Below are 20,883 nucleotides of genomic sequence, written 5' to 3'. Positions count from 1 at the left end.
ATGGACTTAGGGCTTTAATGTATTTCTATAGGAACAGAATCTCAACCTGAGCTCTTTATAGTGTTTCCTTTGTTTGGGCACCTCATGATACTGTAGTCATGTACTTCTGCCATATTCTATACACAGACATTTGTTTTGTTTTGATGAATATTCTTGTTCATTTATTCAACAAGTCTCTTTTTGAGCACCTATAATATGTCAGGCACTGTTCTCACTGCTGGGGATATAGGAATGGACAAAACAAAGACCCAATTCTTAGTAGCTCAAATCTGAATTGAAGACTCTTAACTCAAATTTAGGTCTGACTCAAAAAAGCCCATGATCCATCAATGATAACATAAAATTTTGCATTACTCACAGATGGCAGGAACTCTCTTACAAAGATCTCTTTATTACATGCTTTCTTTTTGAACTACAATTGTGATGAAATATTTAAAATTTTTAATTTTACTTTTAAAAGTAATGTTAAAATTTATATCCTAGAACCCCTAAATTTGAAAATAAAAAACCCCTAATTTTAAATATAGCAAGTTAAAAACTGGTATTAGAATAATGCTCAACTCACTATTAAGTAGTTCATTTTTACTTTATAATTTTATAACTTAAGAAATTGCTATCATATAATATTTATTTATTTCTAGATAACAAATTGCTCTCCAAACTTAGCAGCTAAAACAGTAAGCACTTTTTATCTCACACACTTTCTGTGGGCCAGGAATCCAGGAGCAGCCTTACAGCGTGATTCTAGCTTAGGGTTTCCTATGAGGCTGCACTCAAGAAGGAAGATCCATTTCCAAGATGTTTCACTCACCTGGCTGTGGGTGGAAGGCCTCAGTTCCTCACCTAGAGGCCTCTCTATATGGCTACTTCAGCACTTCATGATGGCAGCTAGCTTCCCACAGAGCAAGTGATCCAGGAGAGAACAAGGCAGAAGCCACAGTGTCTTTTATGACCTAGTCTCAGAAGCACAGTATCCTAGTGGTTGCACAGGTTAGCCCTATTCATTGTGGGAGGGAATACATGAGGTTATGAATACCAACAGGTGATGATCACTAGCGCAATCTTGGAGGCAACCTCCCTCTATGGGAAGTGACGTGGTATATGGAAGGGTCCATGGTATATGGGCTTCAATCTGAGTTCAAATGCTGGCTTGACCTCTTAAATAATCTCCCAAAGATTAAGAGCTATTGAACTTGTAATATGAAATGAGCATAGCAATTTTACATTCCCAGGATTTTTGATAAAATGAAGACAGTAAACATAGAACTTCACACGTGTTTAGAATTCAATAAATAGCATATATTTATTATTTTAAATTTAACTTAAGGCCAGCCTTCATAAATATGCTTGACAAAGTAAATAAACCATCCTACATAATAGAAGGCCAGGGACCATAAGCATAACCACCAGAACGACCGCTCGACCAGTCACCATGAGGTGCATTGACCACCTCTCGGTCCTCCCCTCCCCCACCACCCCCACCTTCCCACCCCCACCCGCAAGTGAACAGGGAACCACGGGGAAGTGGATGGGTGGCGGCAGAGCGGAACTGGGGACTGGCGAGCAGGCATAACGGCTGACCTCTTGGTCCCGCCCCCTGGCCCAAAGGCTCCGATTGATCAGCGATGTTGAACAGGGGAACTGGGGTGGGTGGCAGGAGGACCAGGCTGGCTATCAAGTCGTTGGGATCCCCAGCTCATCCCCGGCTACTCAGGGGCTCAGGCTGACAGGAAAGCAGGTGCTGGTGATTTCACCTCCATGTGTGCATGGCTGCTCGGGGGCTCAAGCTGGCGGGAAAGTGGGCACTGGCAACTTCACCTCCATGCGCGTGCGCCAGGCTGGCCGCTGATGGAACATGCTGCCCACTCGGGGCGCTCACACGGGCGCCACCGCCGCTGCTGCTGGGGCTTGTGGTGCTGACAGAAGCTGTGGGGCGTGCCCACAACCTAACTGCCCCAGTGGCAGAGGCAGCGTTTGGCCTGGGGATTGGCGAACAGACAGAAGATGGCATTGATCGCAGGCTAGGCCTAGGAACCCTACCCACATGATTTCATGCGCTGGGCCTCTAGTTTACTATATTAAGCTAATCCTGTATATTATTTTTTTAAAAGAGACCAAAGAATTTTACTGAATTGATGCTATATACAGTACTTAAACCATCTATATCAATCTAATTGCTGAGTTCTAATTGTTTAAAGTGCACACACATACAGAACTTGCGTCTTCTACTTGAAGGTAGTTGGAACATCCTGGTCACTATATTTGTTTCTACCAGGAACATGTACCTGTCATAGTCATACCACAGCTGCAGCACTGTCTTTTCACCTCAACAGGTGAGCTATAGAGAATCTACCTCATCTAGATAGTAACTGCTGTCTCTTTCTTCCTCTAACAGATGGAGGTTTACTGCTCGGACTTTCATGCTGAAAGAGCAGCAAGAGAGAAGATTCATGAAGAAAAGGAGCAACTGGCATTGCAACTGGCAATTTTGCTGAAAGACAGTAATGTTTTTGAAGATGGAGGCAGGTAAGGTGAGGGGAAGACTTAGAGCACATTTCAACATGGGACCTGTCAAATATGGTTCCTAATTTGAGCTATAAGAATCTCTGGCTACATTTCACTGGGTTCCTGTGCTTAGTTTGACTTACAAGACCTGGCAGTGTTTTGTGGAAACCTGATCAAGTTCTTTGCTTTTAACTGTAAAAACATGACGTTGTGTTCCAAAGACATATCTTGCCATTGTTATAGATGAAATAGTCCTAACACTTAAAATAATTCTGTAATGTATCTTAAAAGAAATACTGCTAAAATTACTTCTGTCCTTTAAATTTTCATTTTGAGAAAAATTTGAAATATATAGAAAAATAAAAATACAGAGATCAAAATACACATCAATATGAACCCCATCCAGAATTGACAGTTACTCGTATTTCTTTTATTTGCTTCAAGCATATTTTTATTAAAAGAAAAAAAGTAGCCCTAACTGGTTTGGCTTAGTGGATAGAGTGTCGTCCGCCTGCAGACTGAAGGGTCCCAGGTTCGATTCCGGTCAAGGGCATGTACCTTGGTTGTGGGCACATCCCCAGTAGGGGGTGTACAGGAGGCAGCTGATAGATGTTTCTATCAAAACATCGATGTTTCTAACTCTCTATCTCTCTCCCTTCCTCTCTGTAAAAATCAATAAAATATATATTTTTAAAAAAGAAAAAAAGTATATTTCTATTGCAGATGAGATTGAAGTCTTGTTGTTCCCCAGCCTGTATTATATTTCTCTCTCCCTTTCCCCATACTGCCTGGAATTTTGTGGGTAGCATCCCCATCTGTTTTATATTTTTACATATATACACATCTATATATCTTAAAATAAGATAATACTAATTTCTCTATGCTTAAGCTACAAAATGTTCACTATACATAGTTTTGCAATTTGCTTTACATAACATTGTGATTTTTTGAATTGTGTATATATATGCAGATTTAATTAATTCTCTTTAATTGCTCTGTAGTGTTTCATTAGAAGTATGCCACTTTTTTCTAATACATTCCCTTACCAATGAACAGTTTGGTTATTTCATAATTGACTTTTTTTAAAAATCTTAATTGTTATTTACTTTTACTACATCATGTCCTAGTACCAATAATATCTACAACTCAAGTTAGTCTTAAGTTCTAGTTTCTATGCACCTTGGCATTGTATACAGTTCAGCTCTTTTTTTTTTCTCATACTTCTACTGAATGTGTGCTTAATGTCATGTTTCAGGATTTTAGAACATCACATAGAGTATTGCTTTTAATCCCAGTAGGCAGTCCTTGATGGAAATGCAGAGCCGTCATGGAGCCAGAACCAGTGACCCCGACCAACAGGACTACCTCGTTCAAAGAGGTGAGTCATGTGTGATTCTAAGCTTTCAGGAATCCAGGGAATAACTATCCTTGAAGAAGATGCTTGAAAAAAAATTCCTCTACATCCTATATAATGAATTTCAAATCAAGCTACCAAAAAATAGAGTACCCATCAGCCTATTTCCATAGTACTCCACTCTCCATCCATTACCTACTGAATCCAGACCAGACTCTTCATGCTGACAGTTAAGGCCTGGCATAGCCAAACTTTTAAGCCTTCTCTCATTGCATTCCCCTACAGCAATTAGCCAACTAAATCGTTCCTTGTTCCTTGAACTTGCCATAAATGTGTATACCTACATATACTTGTTTATGGAGTGTCCTTCATGTAGATGCCCTTCCCTCATATCCTTGTATTCCTCCAGTCTCTCTCCAGTAAATAAACTCTTATCCCATCTTTAAAAACCATTTCAAATACCAGCTTTATGATACCAATAGAATGTGACCTCTCCCTCCTGAATTTCCAAAGTACTTTATTCCTGTTTTCGTACTTACCTGCTATCTGTAATAATAAAAGCATAATATGCTAATTAGACCGAACAGTCAAAATGTCCTTCCAGACATCCTTCCGGACAAAGCCGTGGCGGCTGCGGGGGCCGAGGGCAGGCAGCCGTGGTGCCTGGCAGTGGCAGCAGTAGCGAGGTGATGGGGACGGCGCCTTCCCGATAGGCCGGTCGCCTCCCATAGAGGGAGGCCAGACTGCGGCTTAGGCCCGCTCCCCACGGGCCTAAGCCATCAGTAGGACATCCCCTGAGGGCTCCTGGACTGTGAGAGGGGACAGGCCGGGCTGAGGGACCCCCTCCCCACCCTGTGCACAAATTTTCGTGCACTGGGTCTCTAGTTTATTATAATTATTTATGTGTTCTAAACAAACACTTAAATGTCTTTTAAATAAGCTCTCCCAGAGCTTATATCTTCACCCACCACCTGTTACCATTTATTGAGAGTTTACTTTGAGTGGTCCCTGTGCTGATCTTTTCATTCATATACATTATTTCATGTAATCCTCACAAATTTCTATCAGATATATATCATCACTACCTTACAGAAGTCAAGGTTAAATTATTCAGGATCACAAGGTGAATTAGGGGCAGAACTAGACCATCAAACCCAAGACTCTGTGAGCCTCATGGAACCCAAGGTTATCTGTCCCATAACCCTACATGGTACTGCATGAAATATTGTCATTAATTATGTTCTACATCCAGATTTTAATTTCCTGAATGAAATTGATCATGGAACTTATTAAAAGTAAGATGCTATGTTTATTATATGGTTTTAATACACTAGTAATAATATTCTGAAATTTGTAATAAATCATGGTCTTAATACTGAAAGGGAAGTGTTATCCTTGATTCTAGATATGAAAAAAAAAACAACACTCAAAGGATCAAAGACTGACATGACAAGAAGAAAAGTTAATATAATGCCAGTAAGAAGACACTGGCTTTAGGATGTCATCCTAAATTTCACATAAAACTGTGAAATTTCTTTAAATTCTTTCATAACGCTGGACAAGTCTATCCCTTCCACAAAGCAACTGACTATTGAAATGGAACTAGATCACAATGTTATCAGCAGCAAGGAAGTATTATTAGTATGTATAGTTAAATGTTAAATCTTGGGGAAATGTCTCTGAGTACCCCTTTTACACCTTCCATCTCCTCCTATTCCCCCTACCACTACCCAAAATTCTTTTACAGGAAAAAAAAAACAGGCTAAAGTAAATATTATCGGTAGTAATTCAGGGTACAGGTAAACATAGTATTCATGGGGCAGAGGTAGCAGCATATGAACTGGCATAAATAATAGCCTCAGGCATTTTTAGCATCAATGGGTAAAGCTATGTTTCTCTGAAAGCTGCATCTACCCACTTAAGCACTGCTAAGCATTTTCTCTAACCTAGTTTTAAATATCCTAGGAACATCAATATAGCTCATATCCAGAAGTACCTACACACTTGTCTTGAGTCAAAAAGGGTGATCTCTTGCACCTGGATTTTTAAGGGACGATTTCCATTCATCATAACTATATAAGACAAATGCTTATTTACATTAAAAAGAAAAATAATTGAAACAAGAATTGGTCACTCTTTGGTTTACATTTATAATCTAAAAATCATCACAAAGTGTAAATTTATTCCTAATAAGCTTTATTGTTTTATAAAAAAACAATATTCCAGAGATAAGATGTCTTAAGATTTTTTTTTTTTCATTTTCTAACAAAGCTGCCTTAAATGGAGCCCCTCTCAGTATATTTCATCAGCAGCAACAGCCATCTAAGTGTCTAATCTGGTCTAGGTCACTGTCTGAGCACAAGGAAACAAATGGGCATAAGTCATGGTCAGATCTGTGAGGGCGTATGGTCTAGTTGGAGAGACAGGATGTGCACATACAAAGATGAATTCATAATCCTATATAATAAAGACATAATATGCAAATTGACCCTCACACCCTCGCACAAGATGGCCGCCCCCATGTGGTCAAAGATGGCCACCACAAGATGTCCGGCAGGGGAGGGTAGTTGTGGGCAATCAGGTCAAAAGGGGAGGGCAGTTAGAGGCGACCAGGCCTTCAGGGGAAGGCAGTTAGGGGTGACCATGCCTGCAGGGGAGGGCAGTTGGGGGGACCAGGCATGCAGGGGAGGGCAGTTGTGGGGGGACCAGGCCTGCAGGGGAGGGCAGTTGGGGGTGACAAGGCTTGCAGGGGGTGCGCAGTTAGGGGCGATCGGGCTGGCAGGAGAAGGCAGTTGGGGGTGACTGGACTGGCAAGGGAGGGCATTTGGGGGGGACCAGGCTGGCAGAGGAGGGCAGTTAGGGGCAACTGGGCAGGCAGGGGAGGGCATTTGGGGGGGGGACTAGGCCTGCAGGGGAGGGCAGTTGGGGGTTACTGGGCTGGCAGGGGAGGGAATTTGGCAGGGGACCGGGCCTTCAGGGGAGGGCAGTTGTGGGGGGACCAGGCCTGCAGGGGAGGGCAGTTGGGGGTGACCAGTTTGGCAGTGGAGGGCAGTTAAGGGTGACCAGGCCGGCAGGGGAGGGCAGTTAAGGGTGACCAGGCTGGCAGGGGAGGGCAGTTGAACGCAACTGGGCCAGCAGGGGAGGGCAGTTAGGCATCGATCAGGCTGGCAGGGGAGTGGTTAGGGGGTGATCAGGCTGGCAGGCAGGCGAGTGGTTGGGAGCCAGCAGTCCCGGATTGTGAGAGGGATGTCTGACTGCCGGTTTAGGCCCAATCCCACAGTTGGACATCCCCCGAGGGGTCCCAGATTGGAGAGGGTGCAGGCTGGGCTGTGGGTCACTCCCCCCCCCCTCAGTGCACGAATTTTGTGCACCGGACCTCTAGTACAAGATAATACTTCAGTAATAGAAATAATATTGCTAAAGGTAAGAAGAAAGGATGATCATTCAGGGCTGAACAAGTTGAGATAGGCTTTGAAAAGATGTGACTATAAGCTTGACCTTTAAGCTAGGATTTAGATAAGTTCAGTATGAGAATGAAAGGGCAAAGGCTGAAATGAGTGTAATGTGTTAATAATGAAAACTGACTAAGCTTATTTTATAGTGAAGAGCCAGGAGGTAGAGGGAACCCATAATCCCAAGTCTGAGTCTTTAAACCTAGGTCAGGACAAAAAAAAAAAAAAGGCACACTTCAATGCAATGGAGCTTTAAATGAAAAGTCAACAGTCCCTGAGAGTTGGCTAGTTGTTCTCTAGAGCAGGGTTTGACAAACTGCAGTTCACAGGCCAAATCTGACCTGTTTTAATAAATAAAGTTTTATTGGAACACAGTCATGCACTTTTGTTGACTTATTGTCTATGACAACAGAGTTGAGTAGCTGTGACAGAAATATGACATGCAAAGTCTAAAATATAGGGTGGGGCAAAAGTAGGTTTATAGTTGTATGTGAAACAATTTATTCTTGTATTATTATTTCTTAATTATTGTATTATTTTCCATTTGAACAAGTATAAACCTACTTTTGCCCCACCCTGTATTTATTCTCTGGCCCTTTACAGAAAAAGTTTACTGATCCCTAATGTAGAACAATGAGACCATCAGAAAGCTCCTTGTTACAGGGACAACAGTGTGGGGATTGCCAGAGTGGGGTGTAGGAGTAGCAGTGAAAGAGTTTGGGGGGTGAGGGAGCTGGTGAACACACCATGTAGTGTACAGATGGTGTGTTGTGGAATTGTGTACCCGAAACCTATATGATTTTGTTGACCAGTGTCATCCAATAAATTCAATAAAAGAGGGAGAAATCTCCCTGCTTTAGAAATCATGTCTTGTGATCAATATTTCTATTCAAGTGTACTTCTAAAGTTTGCTAAACACAAACTATAATAGTCTCACATGTTATTCAATTCAAATATGCTCAGAAGCAAATAGCCATGTTAAAGGTTACCTCCACTGTCATCCTCCAAAAAAGCAAACAAACATTTGAGGATTTGAATGAATTCTGGAGATCTGTGTGGAGACGCTACAAAACCAAAATGGTTTGCATTTGTCAAGAAAGGTCAGATGAAGGAGATGCCCCGGAGCCAGGAATCATTTCCAGCACTGACCACAGTTTACTCATGTGGGACCTACCTAGAGTCAATGCTCATTTCAAGCATTCTTTGATTTAGACTCGAATCTCAGTCCCATTCCAAAATTGGGGGAAATAATTCTTCAATTCTTTCTCCTCACTTACTTTACCTCGATAACCCTTATTCATTCTTAGGCCTCTCAAGTAGAATCAGCCTCATTCAGGGGGCCTGTCTGCACAGAGCATTCTGAGCCAGGTGCCTTTCTCTGTCTTTCCACTAAACCACCTTGTGCATGACACAGCCACGGCACTTCCCTCCCATGCCACGCTGTCACTTTTCTTGTCTCACACCCCCATCATATCTGTATCCCTCTCTTCAATCTCACACGGTACTCAAAAGTATCTGCCGAATAAACACAATTATTGTCTTTGCTTCTAAGAAGATACATACTGTTCTAGGATGCCACATCTCCATGCTCTCATCATTTTTTCCACATCTCTCCTCTTTAGTTTATATCCTCATCTATCTCTTTCTTCTCTCAAATATTCTAGGTTTTACTAGAGCATCTATTTCCTGGTATCTAGAAATAAAACCATGTATTTTCATGTACCTAGAACCCAGAATAAAGCCTAAATCTTAAAATAATAAGGAAGCGGGTACTACTTTTGGAGATTTTCTGTGTGTGTGTAGATTACTTCAGTAAAAAACAAAAATGACCTGGATTCACTTCCTACTAGGTACAGATTACAATGTTTAACTGATGTTAAAATTAATCATCTGTTATTAAAATCCATCAAATAAGACTGCTTGTAACATGGAAGGAATGGAATAATATTTCACTTCATGCTTATTCTCAGGAGCTGATGATAGGAACTGGCAGCAACAGCAGCAAAATATACCAATTCATTCTTGCCCCAAGTGTGGAGAAGTCCTGCCTGACATAGATACATTACAAATTCATGTCATGGACTGCATCATCTAAGTGTTGACATTTCGCCTCCCCCAAACTGCTGGTAAATGTCAGATTTCTTTCCTCCAAGAGTTCTACTTTTGTGTTATTTGTTTTCACTCAAATATTTTGGCTTATGTTTTAGGAAAAAGAAAACCAGTATGTTCCATATAGGACATTTTTTGTGTGGATTTCCATAAAATCGCAAAATAGAATTCTTAACATACCATTCTTCTGATAACAGAGTCATTTCTTTAAATGTTCAGTTTAGGTGAGCACTGAACTATTGGTTCATCTAGTTCAGGGGTGGGCAAACTTTTTGACTCGAGGGCCACAATGGGTTCTTAAACTGGACCGGAGGGCCAGAACAAAAGCATGGATGGAGTGTTTGTGTGAACTAATATAAATTGAAAGTAAAGGAGCGGAGGGGAGAGCAAGAGAACCGGATAGAACAGCCGGATCCGGCCCGCGGGCCGTAGTTTGCCCACGGCTGATCTAGTTAATGAGGGTATGACATCATGGGACATAGTAAATGTAATTATATGGAAGAAGTATTACTGATAAACTTTAAGTACCTTTTAAATAGGCAGGAAAAATGAAGTGGTCACAGATTTCAAGAAAAAGATATCTGAAGTATTTGTGAAAAAATTATTATATTTCTTCATTCATTTAAGACAGACCTATTTGGGTTGTGTATATATGTGTATGTTGTAGTTTTATCGCAGCCACAGTTGTACCAAAGTTATAATGTGGCTTTTTTCATATGAGCACTGTGAGCTTTTACTTGGTCATCAGGACAAAGGGAAAATTTTTGGCCTAGATGAAGTGGATACATTAGGTTCACTGGATTTGATATAACCACAGTGCAAGGAAGTCATCTTTATTCTTTCATTGTGCTACAGGTATGTGGACTTGTACAGTAGAAAGTTTATTCATTTCTAAAAAGAACCACTATTTCTTCATTCTCTTCCTAGATTAGGCTATATAATCACAATCACAAAAAAGTTATTGCAAAATAAAATTTTGCTTTGAATCTTTCACATTGTTCAAATGTGATTTAGCTAATTTCATAGGATGCATTTTCCAGATTCAGCTTCATATAAGCTTATTGCTTGATTCAGATCTGTTTTGTTAATTCTATAAATATGAGCAAATCCCTTTACTAGAGACCAGTATGTGTTGTTTGAATTAGAAAGTGTTCTAGCTAAGGAGGTGAAAATATAGGGATGTGCCATATTTTGTGAACCTATAGTTATTAACTAATACTGGGCCTGCCATAAAAGTAAACAATAACCTATGTATCTAAAGCCTATAACATTTAAGAGAAAATTAAAATATATCCTCTGTTTGGCTTTGTCATAATAATCTCTCCTAGACAAAATTGATTTAATACACATAAATACACACACATATGGAATCAAACAGGAAATCAAAGAGAAATCAAAATAGTTCATTATGTCTTCATGCCAAGAGAACACACTGTACAAATTCACTAGCAATTTAGATTAAAAGATTTCCCACTTCAGCCCAGGGAGAATGTTTGTTTAAAAACATTTCTAAAATTAACTATGAAAATTTTACTTTTAATTTCTTGCTTAAGGCTTCTAGTTTAAATTTTCCCCTACTATTTTATACTGGAGAAAATAGATTTCTATATTATCTTAAACAGAAAAGCAAACCAAATGGTTTTACATTTAAGTTTTGGGGGATACTCTTTTACTTTGTCAAGTAAAAATATTAAGTTGGTCACAACTCTGAGATACCTAGAAATCCTCTAAACACCTGGAGATTAAACAACACACCTGTATATAGTACACAGGTTGAGGAAGTCTCAAAAGAAATTTAAACAAAATTAAAACATAACATCAATATTTGGGGAATGAAGCAAAAGCAATGCTTAGCAGGAAACCTATAGCATTGAATGCCTATATAGAAAAGAAGAAAGATCTAAAATGAATAATCTAAGCTTTCACTTTAACTAGAAAAAGAATGGCAAATTAAACACACAAAAAAGGCAGAAGAAAATAAATAATGAAAATCAGGGCAGAAATCAGTTAAATTGAAACCAGAAAATCAATAGAGAAAAATCAGTAAAACCAAAAACTGATTCTCTGAAATTATCTATAAAATTGGCAAACCTCTAGCCAGGTTAACTGAAAATATAAGACACAAATTACTAATATCACCAGCAGTGAACACTTGGAACTTGAAATTAAAAAGCAAAGTTAACATTTATATTAGCACCAAAACGTGAAATAGGTATAAATATAATAAAATATGTACAAGATCTGATGAAAAAACTCAAAGAACTAAGTAAGTGGAAAGATATTCCACGTTCACGTAAAGGGACACTCAGTATTGAGATGTCAATACTTCCCACCCTGATCTATAGATTCCACATGATTCCAATCAAAATCTCAATGAGTTATTTTGTAGATATCAACAAACTGATTATAAAATTTATACAGAGGCAAAAGACTCAGAATGGCCAACACAGTATTGCAGGAGAATAAAATTGGAGGACACTACCAGAGTTCAAGAAATACTATAAAGCTACAATAATCAAGATAGCATGATGTTGGTGAAAGAATAGAGAAATATATCAAAGGAACAGAATAGCAAGCCCAGAAATAGACACAGAGAGTTCACTGGTCTTTGACAGAGGAGAAAAAGCGAATTTATGGAGAAAGGATAGTATTTTTAACAAATGGTGCTGGCACAACTGAACATCCATGTGCAAAAGAAAAAAAAAAAACAAAACCTGAATCTATACACAGACCTTACACCTTCTACAAAAACTAACTCAAGCCACGGACTGGGAATAGATCTTTATAAAACAGATATCTGATGAAGGACTAATATCCAAAATATACAAAGAATTCTCAAGACTCAACAGTAATAAAACAATCCAATTTTTTAAATGGGCAAAAAATAGCAGGTACCTCACCAAAGAAAATATACAGAAGGCTAATAAGCATATGAAAAGATGCTCAGCCCTAACCGGTTTGGCTCAGTGGATAGAGCGTCAGCCTGCAGACTGAAGGGTTCCGGGTTCGATTCCGGTCAAGGGCATGTACCTTGGTTGCGGGCACATCCTAGGTGGGGGGTGTGTAGGAGGCAGCTAATGGATGTTTCTTTCTCATCGATGTTTCTGGCTCTCTATCCCTCTCCCTTCCTCTCTGTAAAAAATCAATAAAATATATTGGAAAAAAAAAGAAAAGATGCTCAATATTATATGTCATTAGGGAATTGCAAATTAAAACAAGATACTACCACACACTTATTAAATGGCTAAAATCCAAAACAATAACAACACCAAGTGCTGGCAAGGATATGGGACAACAGGGACTCTCATTTATTTTTGGTGGAAATGCAAAATAGTACTTTGGAAGATAGTTTGGCAATTTCTTGGGAAACCAGGCATGCAATCCTTGGCATTTACCCAAATGAACTGAAAACTTATTTCCACACAAAACTTGCACATTAATGTTTATAATAGTTTTACTCATAATTGCCAAAACTTGAAAGCAACCAAGATGCCTTTCAATAGGTAAAAGGATAAACAAACTGTGGTACATCCAGATAATGGAATATTATTCAGTGCTAAAAAGAAATGAGCTATGAAACCATGGAAAGACATAGTTTAAGGAGGAACCTTAAGTGCATATTGCTAAGTGAAAGAAGCCAATCTGAAAAGGTTACATACTGTATGATTCCAACTATATAACATTCTTGGAAAGTCAAAACTATAGAGACAGTAAAAGGATTAGTGGTTGTCAAAAGTTGGGGGTTGGGGAGGAGGGATGAATAGGTAAGAGCGCAAAGGAGTTTTAGGGCAGTTAAACTATTCTGCATGAATGTATAACATAAAGAGTGAACCCTAATGTAAACTATGAACTTAATAATAATGTATCAATATTGTAATAATGTACAATTATAATAAATGTCCCATACTAATGCAAGATGTTAATAATGGGAAATTATGTGTTGAAGGGGCGATATGAGAACTCTCTATTCTTTCCACTCAATTTTTCTGTAATCCTATAATTGTTCTAAAAAAATAAAGTATTATTTTCTAAAAAATGAGAAAAAATAACTTTGAACTATGATTATTTAATATGAACACAGATAAAATATATTGTGTGCATCATAAAAATCAAGATTCTTGTGAAAACTGGCTAACACTTCCATCTGACCTATAATAAAAGGGCTAACTTGGAATTGCCTTTAATGAAATGTCCAATTTATTTTGCCATCATCAGAAATCAAGTATATGAACTGATATTCAAATATTTTAATGGAGCAACAAAAGGTACCCAAACTGCTTTGCTATGAAAGGCAAATAAAAAGTAGAAATAATTTAACACTCTTTGGCATTCTTTGACTTACATAGTATGTCATTTAAAAATTATTGAAATTACTCTTGCTATGAAAATTTGGTCATTGCTGAGTAATTTGTTACTTTTTTCTAGCTAAGTAATTGCAAAGATGTAAAGTATAATACAAAATATTAATTAAGAAGCTCTCAATGAGCTGAGAGATTTATGTAGAAATTTTGTCCTTTAAATATATGGAGCTATAATCTTGGATAGGTATTTCACATATGTAAAATATATATTGTAGTTATTAACCCAGCACAACCAAGATGAGTTGAACATTCTAATGAGCTCATTGAAACCACCAAGGATAGTGTTTTTTATTGGCTTCCCTTTGTAAAATATCATACTCTGCTGTTTAAAGTAACCTCTAGATTGGCTGAAAATCAATAGACATTTATTTGAGCAGCAAAGACAATATTCTGTTATGAAAATTAAGTAGCTTGGGTTTTCCCCTTTCTTAGTAGGGCCATTCATCTCTAAGTAGAGGGTTGCCTCTGATCAAGGGTAACATTTTTCTCAGTACAGGGTCTTTGTCCAGTTTGTTGGACAAACTCAAGTTTGGGGTGAGGCTCTAGAGCAGTGGTTCTCAACCTTTCTAATGCCGCGACCCTTTAATACAGTTCCTCATGTTGTGGTGACCCCCCACCATAAAATTATTTTCGTTGCTACTTCATAACTGTAATTTTGCTACTGCAGCGGTTCTCAACCTGTGGGTCGCGACCCACAGGTTGAGAACCGCTAGCAGGGTCGCCTAAGATCATCGGAAAACACAGATATTTACATTATGATTCATAACAGTAGCAAAATTACAGTTATGAAGTAGCAACGAAAATAATTTTATGGTTGGGGGTCACCACAACATGAGAACTGTATTAAAGGGTCACGGCATTAGAAAGGTTGAGAACCACTGCGAGAGTTCTGCACCATACAGCTTGGCAGATGTGAAGGCAAATGTAAACAGATTTCTACAGGGAGGTGGGGTGGGGGGGCTGTGAAAAGTGGCTATTTCTCCCAGTAGAAGGTCTGATTTTCTGATTTTGAATAGCACTGCCTCCTGCTGGGCCTAAGGATGGAAGAATTGATTTAAGTATCTGGTACATTAACCCGGTAAACATTCTCAGATATTCTGCTTCACAATCTCTACTTTAGAGAACTCAACTGTATTCACTAAACCAGTGGTCAGCAAACTCATTAGTCAACAGAGCCAAATATCAACAGTACAACGATTGAAATTTCTTTGGAGAGCCAAATTTTTTGAACTTAAACTTCTTCTAACGCCACTTCTTCAAAATAGACTCGCCCAGGCCGTGGTATTTTGTGGAAGAGCCACACTCAAGGGGCCAAAGAGCCGCATGTGGCTCGCGAGCCACAGTTTGCCGACCACGGCACTAAACCATCCCAAACCCTATACTTGAAGCCCTGATATGTCCCTGTGGCTTCAATCACAAATCTAAAGGCACTTGCTGAAATCTCCAGAACATCCCCACCACCTTAATTTATTATCTCTTCCCCTGTCCAAAACAAGGGGAAGAGATGATAAATTCCTTTAGACTTCTAGTCCATTTCTATAACTCTGCCAGTTTCTCCTGGGTATTGCCAACATGGCCACTGTCCTCTCCTTTTCCTGCCAAAAGTAACTTTCCTTTGTTCAGTTACTAAAGCAGACAGGTTTTCCTTCATAATGTTTCCTATTTGTCTCTTCCCATCAACTCTTATAGTCTGGGACTATGGCAGTTTTCTAATGTGCTTCTCTGCCTTCAGTTTCTGGTACATTCAGTTCCTGAGTACCTGTCTTTGTTAGCTCAATCTCCCTTAGCAATGCCTATAAAGTAGTAATGTCCCAGTGTTGCAAAGTGGATAGTGCCTGGTCCCAGGCACTGCAGGGTTGCAGGTTTGATTCCTGGTCAAGGGCACCGTAACTGGGTTGCAGGTCCCATCCCTGCCCCAGTTGGGGTGCCTGTGGGAGACAACCAATCAAAGTCTCTCTCACATGGATCCCCATCTCTCTCTCTCTTCCCCCACCCCCTTCCGAGCCTCCCTCCCTTCTCCCATCCTTCCACTCTCTAAAAAGCAATGGAAAAAAATATCCTCAGGTGAGGATTAACAAAAAAAAACACAAAGAAAGTAGTAAGAATATTGTATGTGTATTTTCAAGGTTTTCTCAATCCTCACAATGCCCTATAAAATAGTTATTACTATTCACTTCGCTGATGAGTAAGTTGAGGCTCTGAGAGGTTAATTTACCCAAGGTTGCACAGTTAGTATGAGGCAGTTAAAAATCTTAGTCTTAATTAACTACAGAGTCTAAGCAGGTAGCCACCCCTTTTCTCTATACATCTAACTGCTCCTCCCCAACCTGCTCAAACACGGTCTTTTTATTAAAAAAACAAAATAAAAATTCTTGACCTGGAGTTTATCATCCACATTATTCGTTTTACGTACTTATTTTAATGTTTCTCGCTCGTCTCCTTTGTTGCCTCCTCTTCCACAAGATTGGTACTCATTAGTAGTCGCCTTATGTTAATTACCATATATCATATCTACCAAATTAGACCGTGAATTCCTAGAATATGGATCACGTCTTTGTCCAACACTTTCTATACCTGAGGCAACAGAAAGAGAAAATGAGGCTCAGGATTGGATGACATAGGCCCGGAGAGTGTTAGGAACTGAGTTTTGACCTCATGTAAAAATACCATCCGAGAATACTTACACTTCGTGGCGCTGGAGGACACCTAAACTCTTTATTTCACCTAAAGGTGCCCAGGACTTGACCGACCGGAAGTTCCTTGCCCCCAACAAAGAGGACGCAGGTCACGTGAACCAATCAGGCTGCTCTACGTACGGATCGTTTTCCCCCCAGCCCTCGGCCCCCCTCCCCAGTCGTTTCCTCCAAGGGCTCTGACGCAGCCAATGACCTCACGTCTAGCCGGCGTGCGTCTAACGTCAGAGACTGGGTGGAGCCTACTTGAAATTTTGGCGGGCCTGGCTGTGGAAAGGGAAGGGGCACGGAGTGGGTGAGGAGCCCGGCCTGGGCGTGTGAGTGGCTCTCGGGCGGCGGGAGAGACGTCCCGCCACGCGCGTCTGTGGTATAGGTGAGAGCTCCGGGAGCGAGAGCGCGGAGCCCGCGGGCGCTCGGGTGAGGGGAGCGGGGGCGGCCGCGGGAGGGCGCGACCGGGAGGTCCGGGGCTGAGCAGTTGCGGGGCACGTCTGAGGTGCCGTTTACTTTAGTTAAGGGACCAGTGTTTTCTTTCTTTAGTAACCTTTAAAACGCTTGCCAGGTGCATGCCGTTTGGACTTCTCTTATTTGTTCATTTTTAAAAGTCACAATAATAAATGTTGAGTACGTGCCATGTACGGGGCTCCAAACACTCATTACTTACGCCCAGTGACGCCTGCAGTTTAAAGAGGATAAAACAAGTACACAGTAGTGCAGTACAGTCATGAAAAGGGTGAGCTGAGAGGGTGGTGGAAAGGCTTAGAAAAATTGATAGTTCAGGGTGAGAAGGAGCTAGGGGAGAACTTTCCGGACGGCCCGAGGCCTGAGAGCACGCTTGTGTTCAAGAAGTCGAATGCAGGCTAGTCTTGCTGGAACGGACCCGCAGAAAAGATAAGGAAGTAGAAGTAGAGAGTATCCATTGCCTCATTGGCTTCGTAAAATTTTTTCTAAGGGCATTAAAGAATTTTTATTAAAGGAATACCACTGTTGGATTTCTGTTTCTAAAAGATTTCTAAGAAAAGAAAAGGTTACTGTGGCTGTTGTACCAAAACTAGATTACAGAAGGCTAAAGAGACCAATTCAGGACACTAATGCAGTAATTGGGGCAAAAGACTGATAGTGGCTTGGACTAGACTTTTGGCGGTAAAATTGGGGAGAAGGGGAAGTTTTGAGCAATATTGTGGGGATAAGAACCATAGCACGTGTCAAATGGCCCTAGATAGGAGGGTGAGGAAAAGGCATGGGTTTGGGTGGAAAGGGTGGTTGGTTATAGAAATGAACAAGATAGTTTCCACTTTCTAAACTCTCGAGGAGCGAGCGTACAAACCAGCAGACTCCCCAATAGATAGCATAGTAATACTGTTTACAATTTGTTTCATCCATGTAATCTAGTGTCATACTCCTCTGTACCTCACCTGAGTTTCTACAATCATAGTTTGCAAAAAAAGAAAAAGGGGACTGCTTCCATACTAGGAGGAAGATGGTGTTGGCGGTAGGGGTGAGAAATGGTCAGATTCCTGATGATTTCTAGGATTAGAGTCCCTAGGAATTGTAGGATTCCGGACTTTCTGGATGTGCAGTGTGTGCAAGAGAGAATCAAGGGTGACTTCTCTAATGATGGTTTCACAGAGCCAAGATTCTGCATTACTGCCATCTCCCGGGCACCTGGTCCGCCTTCGAAGTTCACTGTCACCACTGTTCCCTAGACAACATGGAAGGTAAGTCCTGGCAGTTTTCTCAATTTTCTTTTGTTTTCAGAAAATCATCCTTTGTGGATTTGTTATTTACCCTACTTGCAAAATGGTGAAAAGAGCTGCCCACCCTCAAGTGTTGTCTGAGTGGATCACTTCAGTCACTGAATGTTACTTGTTTTAATCAAGTGGGATTTATTCTGGCATTACTGATTGATTGTCTTTCATAATAATGATAGCTGGCATGCACTTACAATGTGCCAAGTGCTGCTCTAAGATCCTTAATTATATTAACTAACATAATCCTCATAGCAACTGCGTTTTAGAAACAGAAAGACCAATGTCAGAGCAGGGATTTGAACCCACACAGTCTCAGAGTTCACATTTAATATTGAAGTCTGTCGAGCCTTGGCTGGGTCGCTCACTTGGTTAGAGTGTCAATCTCATACACTAAGGTTACAGGTTTGATCCCCTGGCAGAGGCACATACAAGAATCAATCAATGAATGCATAAATAAATAGAACAAATTAATGTGTTTTTTCTCTCTCTCCCTTTCCCTCGCTCCCCCCTCTCCCTCTCCCAGTCTCTCTCCTTCCCTCCTTCTCTTCCCCCATCTGTCTCTAAAAATCTGTAAGTGAAAGTAATCTGTTGAAGTGGTTTTAGTCTAGCTGTCTTAAATTATTATAGTCCTTTCTGGTTTTGTTCATTTTGCAGGAATGTGTGCAAATATTTACTTAGTAATGAAATGTTGTTCTAATTAGCAGCGCTTAGCCAGGTTGCAGCACAAAACTGATTGTGCTGGCTGTGAAGAGATGATCCTATATGATAAAAGGCTAATATGCAAATTGTCCCCTTGACCAGGAGTTCGACCAGGGGACAAGGTCGGCCAGCCAACCACCCAAGGCCCTTCCCCCTGGCCAGCCCAGCCCAGCCCGATTGCCCCAATTCGGGCAGGCCAGCCAGACCCCACCCGTGTACGAATTCATGCACTGGGCCTCTAGTAACAAATAAAATACATTCTTTTTAGTTGTATAATTGAGCTCATTGTCTGAAACTGTATTTTTTTAAATCCAAGTTTATTATACATTGTCTTTTTTTTTTTTTTTAAAGTACAATTCAGTGTTGTTGAAATTCATCATACTGTGATATAATGTGAAATTGATTGCACCATTAGTATAATGATAGTTTCTTATTTCCTAAAATCATCAAATTACCTACAGGGCACTTTATGTAATACAGAGTATAATTTTTTTGCTATGAGAAGGTCGGGAAAATAAGTGGTGAATGGGTATGCGTTCTCTAAGAAGTCATTGTAGCTAATAAAATCTCATTTGGTTGGCATGGCCTCACAATTTGATCCAGTATATGAAATCAAAATGTTTCTTGGTACTAGAGTTTCCTGAACAACTTTCCTGCTTACATTCTAGTAAAGAGAACAAGATAACAAGTAAGTAGAAAAATATCTGGTAGTTGATAGGATGGGAGACATTGGAATGAGTTTGTATGCTGAGAGAAATGCTCCAGAAAATGGAAAAATTGGTGATGTGGGAGAGAGTGAATTCTTGGGAAGCTGGGAGTAATGGGTTCCAGTTAATAAATGGAAGAACTGGCCATAAATAGGACTAGACACTTCATCCATTTTCATAGGAGGAAAAGCAGAGAATATATGTTCAGATTGAGTAGGGAAAGATGATGGAATCTGATTACTTCCTCTTTTTTTTTTTAAGTGTGAGACAAGGTCAGCTAAGAGTAAAGATAGAGGATGGATATCAGAGGTTTGAGAAGTGGCTGAATGGTTAGAAAATAGGAAAGCAATTATTAGGGAAATGTGGGGATTTTTAAGCACTACTGAATGCTTATTTGTTCTTGGCAATATACACTGAGTGGCCAGATTATTATGATCTCTGAACACATAATAATCTGGCCACTCAGTGTATATCCTATATAATAAAAGGCTAATATGCAAATTGTCCCCTCGACCAGGAGTTCGACCAGCAGGCAGGCCGGCCAACCGCCCATGTCCCCTCCCCCTGGCCAGACTGGCCGGACCCCACCCATTCATGAATTCATACACGGGCCCCTCTCTCTCTCTCTCTCTCTCTCTCTCTCTCCCTCTCCCTCTCCCTCTCTCCATATATATATATATATATATATATATATATATATATATACACACACACACACACACTCTCTCTCTCTCTCTCTCTCTCTCTCTCTCTCTCTCTCACTCGCACGTACACTGAGTGGCCAGATTATTATGCGTTCAGAGATCATAATAATCTGGCCACTCAGTGTATATTTAACCAATCAGTATGGTGGTCTTTTTCTAGGATAGTTCACCGGTTGGGTTGCAGGTGTGGAAGTGGCAGTCCCTTGGGTTTAATCAAGGTCAACATTCATAAAATTTTATAAATTGTATAAAGATAGAAGTTTATAGGAAATATTCACAAAGAATTATCTGTATATATAAAAGCCTAGCAACTGTTATGACCAAACGACTGGAATGACCAGTCACTATGACGCACACTGATCACCAGGGGGCAGACGCTCAACACAGGAGCTGCCCCTTGGTGGTCAGTGCACTCCCACAGCCAACCTCCCTCGGCCCCTCCCCCTGTCCGGCCGGCCCCATCAGCCCCTGATGCTAAACCATTTGTAGAGACCTGCTTCTGGGTCAGGGTTTTGTACATAGAGAGCAGTTCTCTCACTGCGATCTATTGA

At 40.4% G+C, this 20,883-nt stretch overlaps 2 protein-coding genes and 1 long non-coding RNA gene across 4 annotated transcripts in view; 2 read left to right on the top strand and 1 right to left on the bottom strand.

Annotated features, from left to right (window-relative positions):
- Positions 1-16,641, top strand: part of OPTN (optineurin) — a 63,191-nt gene extending 46,550 nt beyond the window's left edge. Inside the window, exons 12-15 of one of the 2 annotated variants that reach the window (XM_080660962.1) lie at positions 2,396-2,526; positions 3,801-3,883; positions 9,282-9,437; positions 16,512-16,641. In XM_080660962.1, the coding sequence (XP_080517088.1) occupies positions 2,396-2,526; positions 3,801-3,883; positions 9,282-9,406 (339 nt within the window). In that variant the 3' untranslated portion in view covers positions 9,407-9,437; positions 16,512-16,641. Of the gene's footprint in view, positions 1-2,395; positions 2,527-3,800; positions 3,884-9,281; positions 12,580-16,511 lie in introns of those variants that run through there. The other variant, XM_080660961.1, reaches the window with a different exon arrangement.
- On the bottom strand, positions 1,281-16,548 carry LOC308244857. Its single transcript, XR_013960180.1, has 3 exons — positions 16,466-16,548; positions 16,195-16,355; positions 1,281-1,979 (listed from the first exon to the last, which is right to left on the bottom strand). It is a non-coding gene; the product is annotated as an uncharacterized lncRNA (long non-coding RNA).
- A 104-nt stretch (positions 16,642-16,745) lies between the features above and the next one.
- Positions 16,746-20,883, top strand: part of MCM10 (minichromosome maintenance 10 replication initiation factor) — a 39,510-nt gene continuing 35,372 nt past the window's right edge. The window contains exons 1-2 of the mRNA XM_080660832.1: positions 16,746-16,847; positions 18,101-18,189. Coding sequence (XP_080516958.1) covers positions 18,183-18,189 — 7 coding nt within the window. The 5' untranslated portion in view covers positions 16,746-16,847; positions 18,101-18,182. The remainder of the gene's footprint in view (positions 16,848-18,100; positions 18,190-20,883) is intronic.

This window comes from Plecotus auritus (assembly GCF_963455305.1).
Source record: "Plecotus auritus genome assembly, chromosome: 1".
In the NCBI taxonomy this organism is placed as follows: Eukaryota; Metazoa; Chordata; class Mammalia; order Chiroptera; family Vespertilionidae; genus Plecotus; species Plecotus auritus.
The sequence above is the reverse complement of the archived record's forward strand: the minus strand, read 5'-3'. Positions and strand labels throughout refer to the sequence as shown.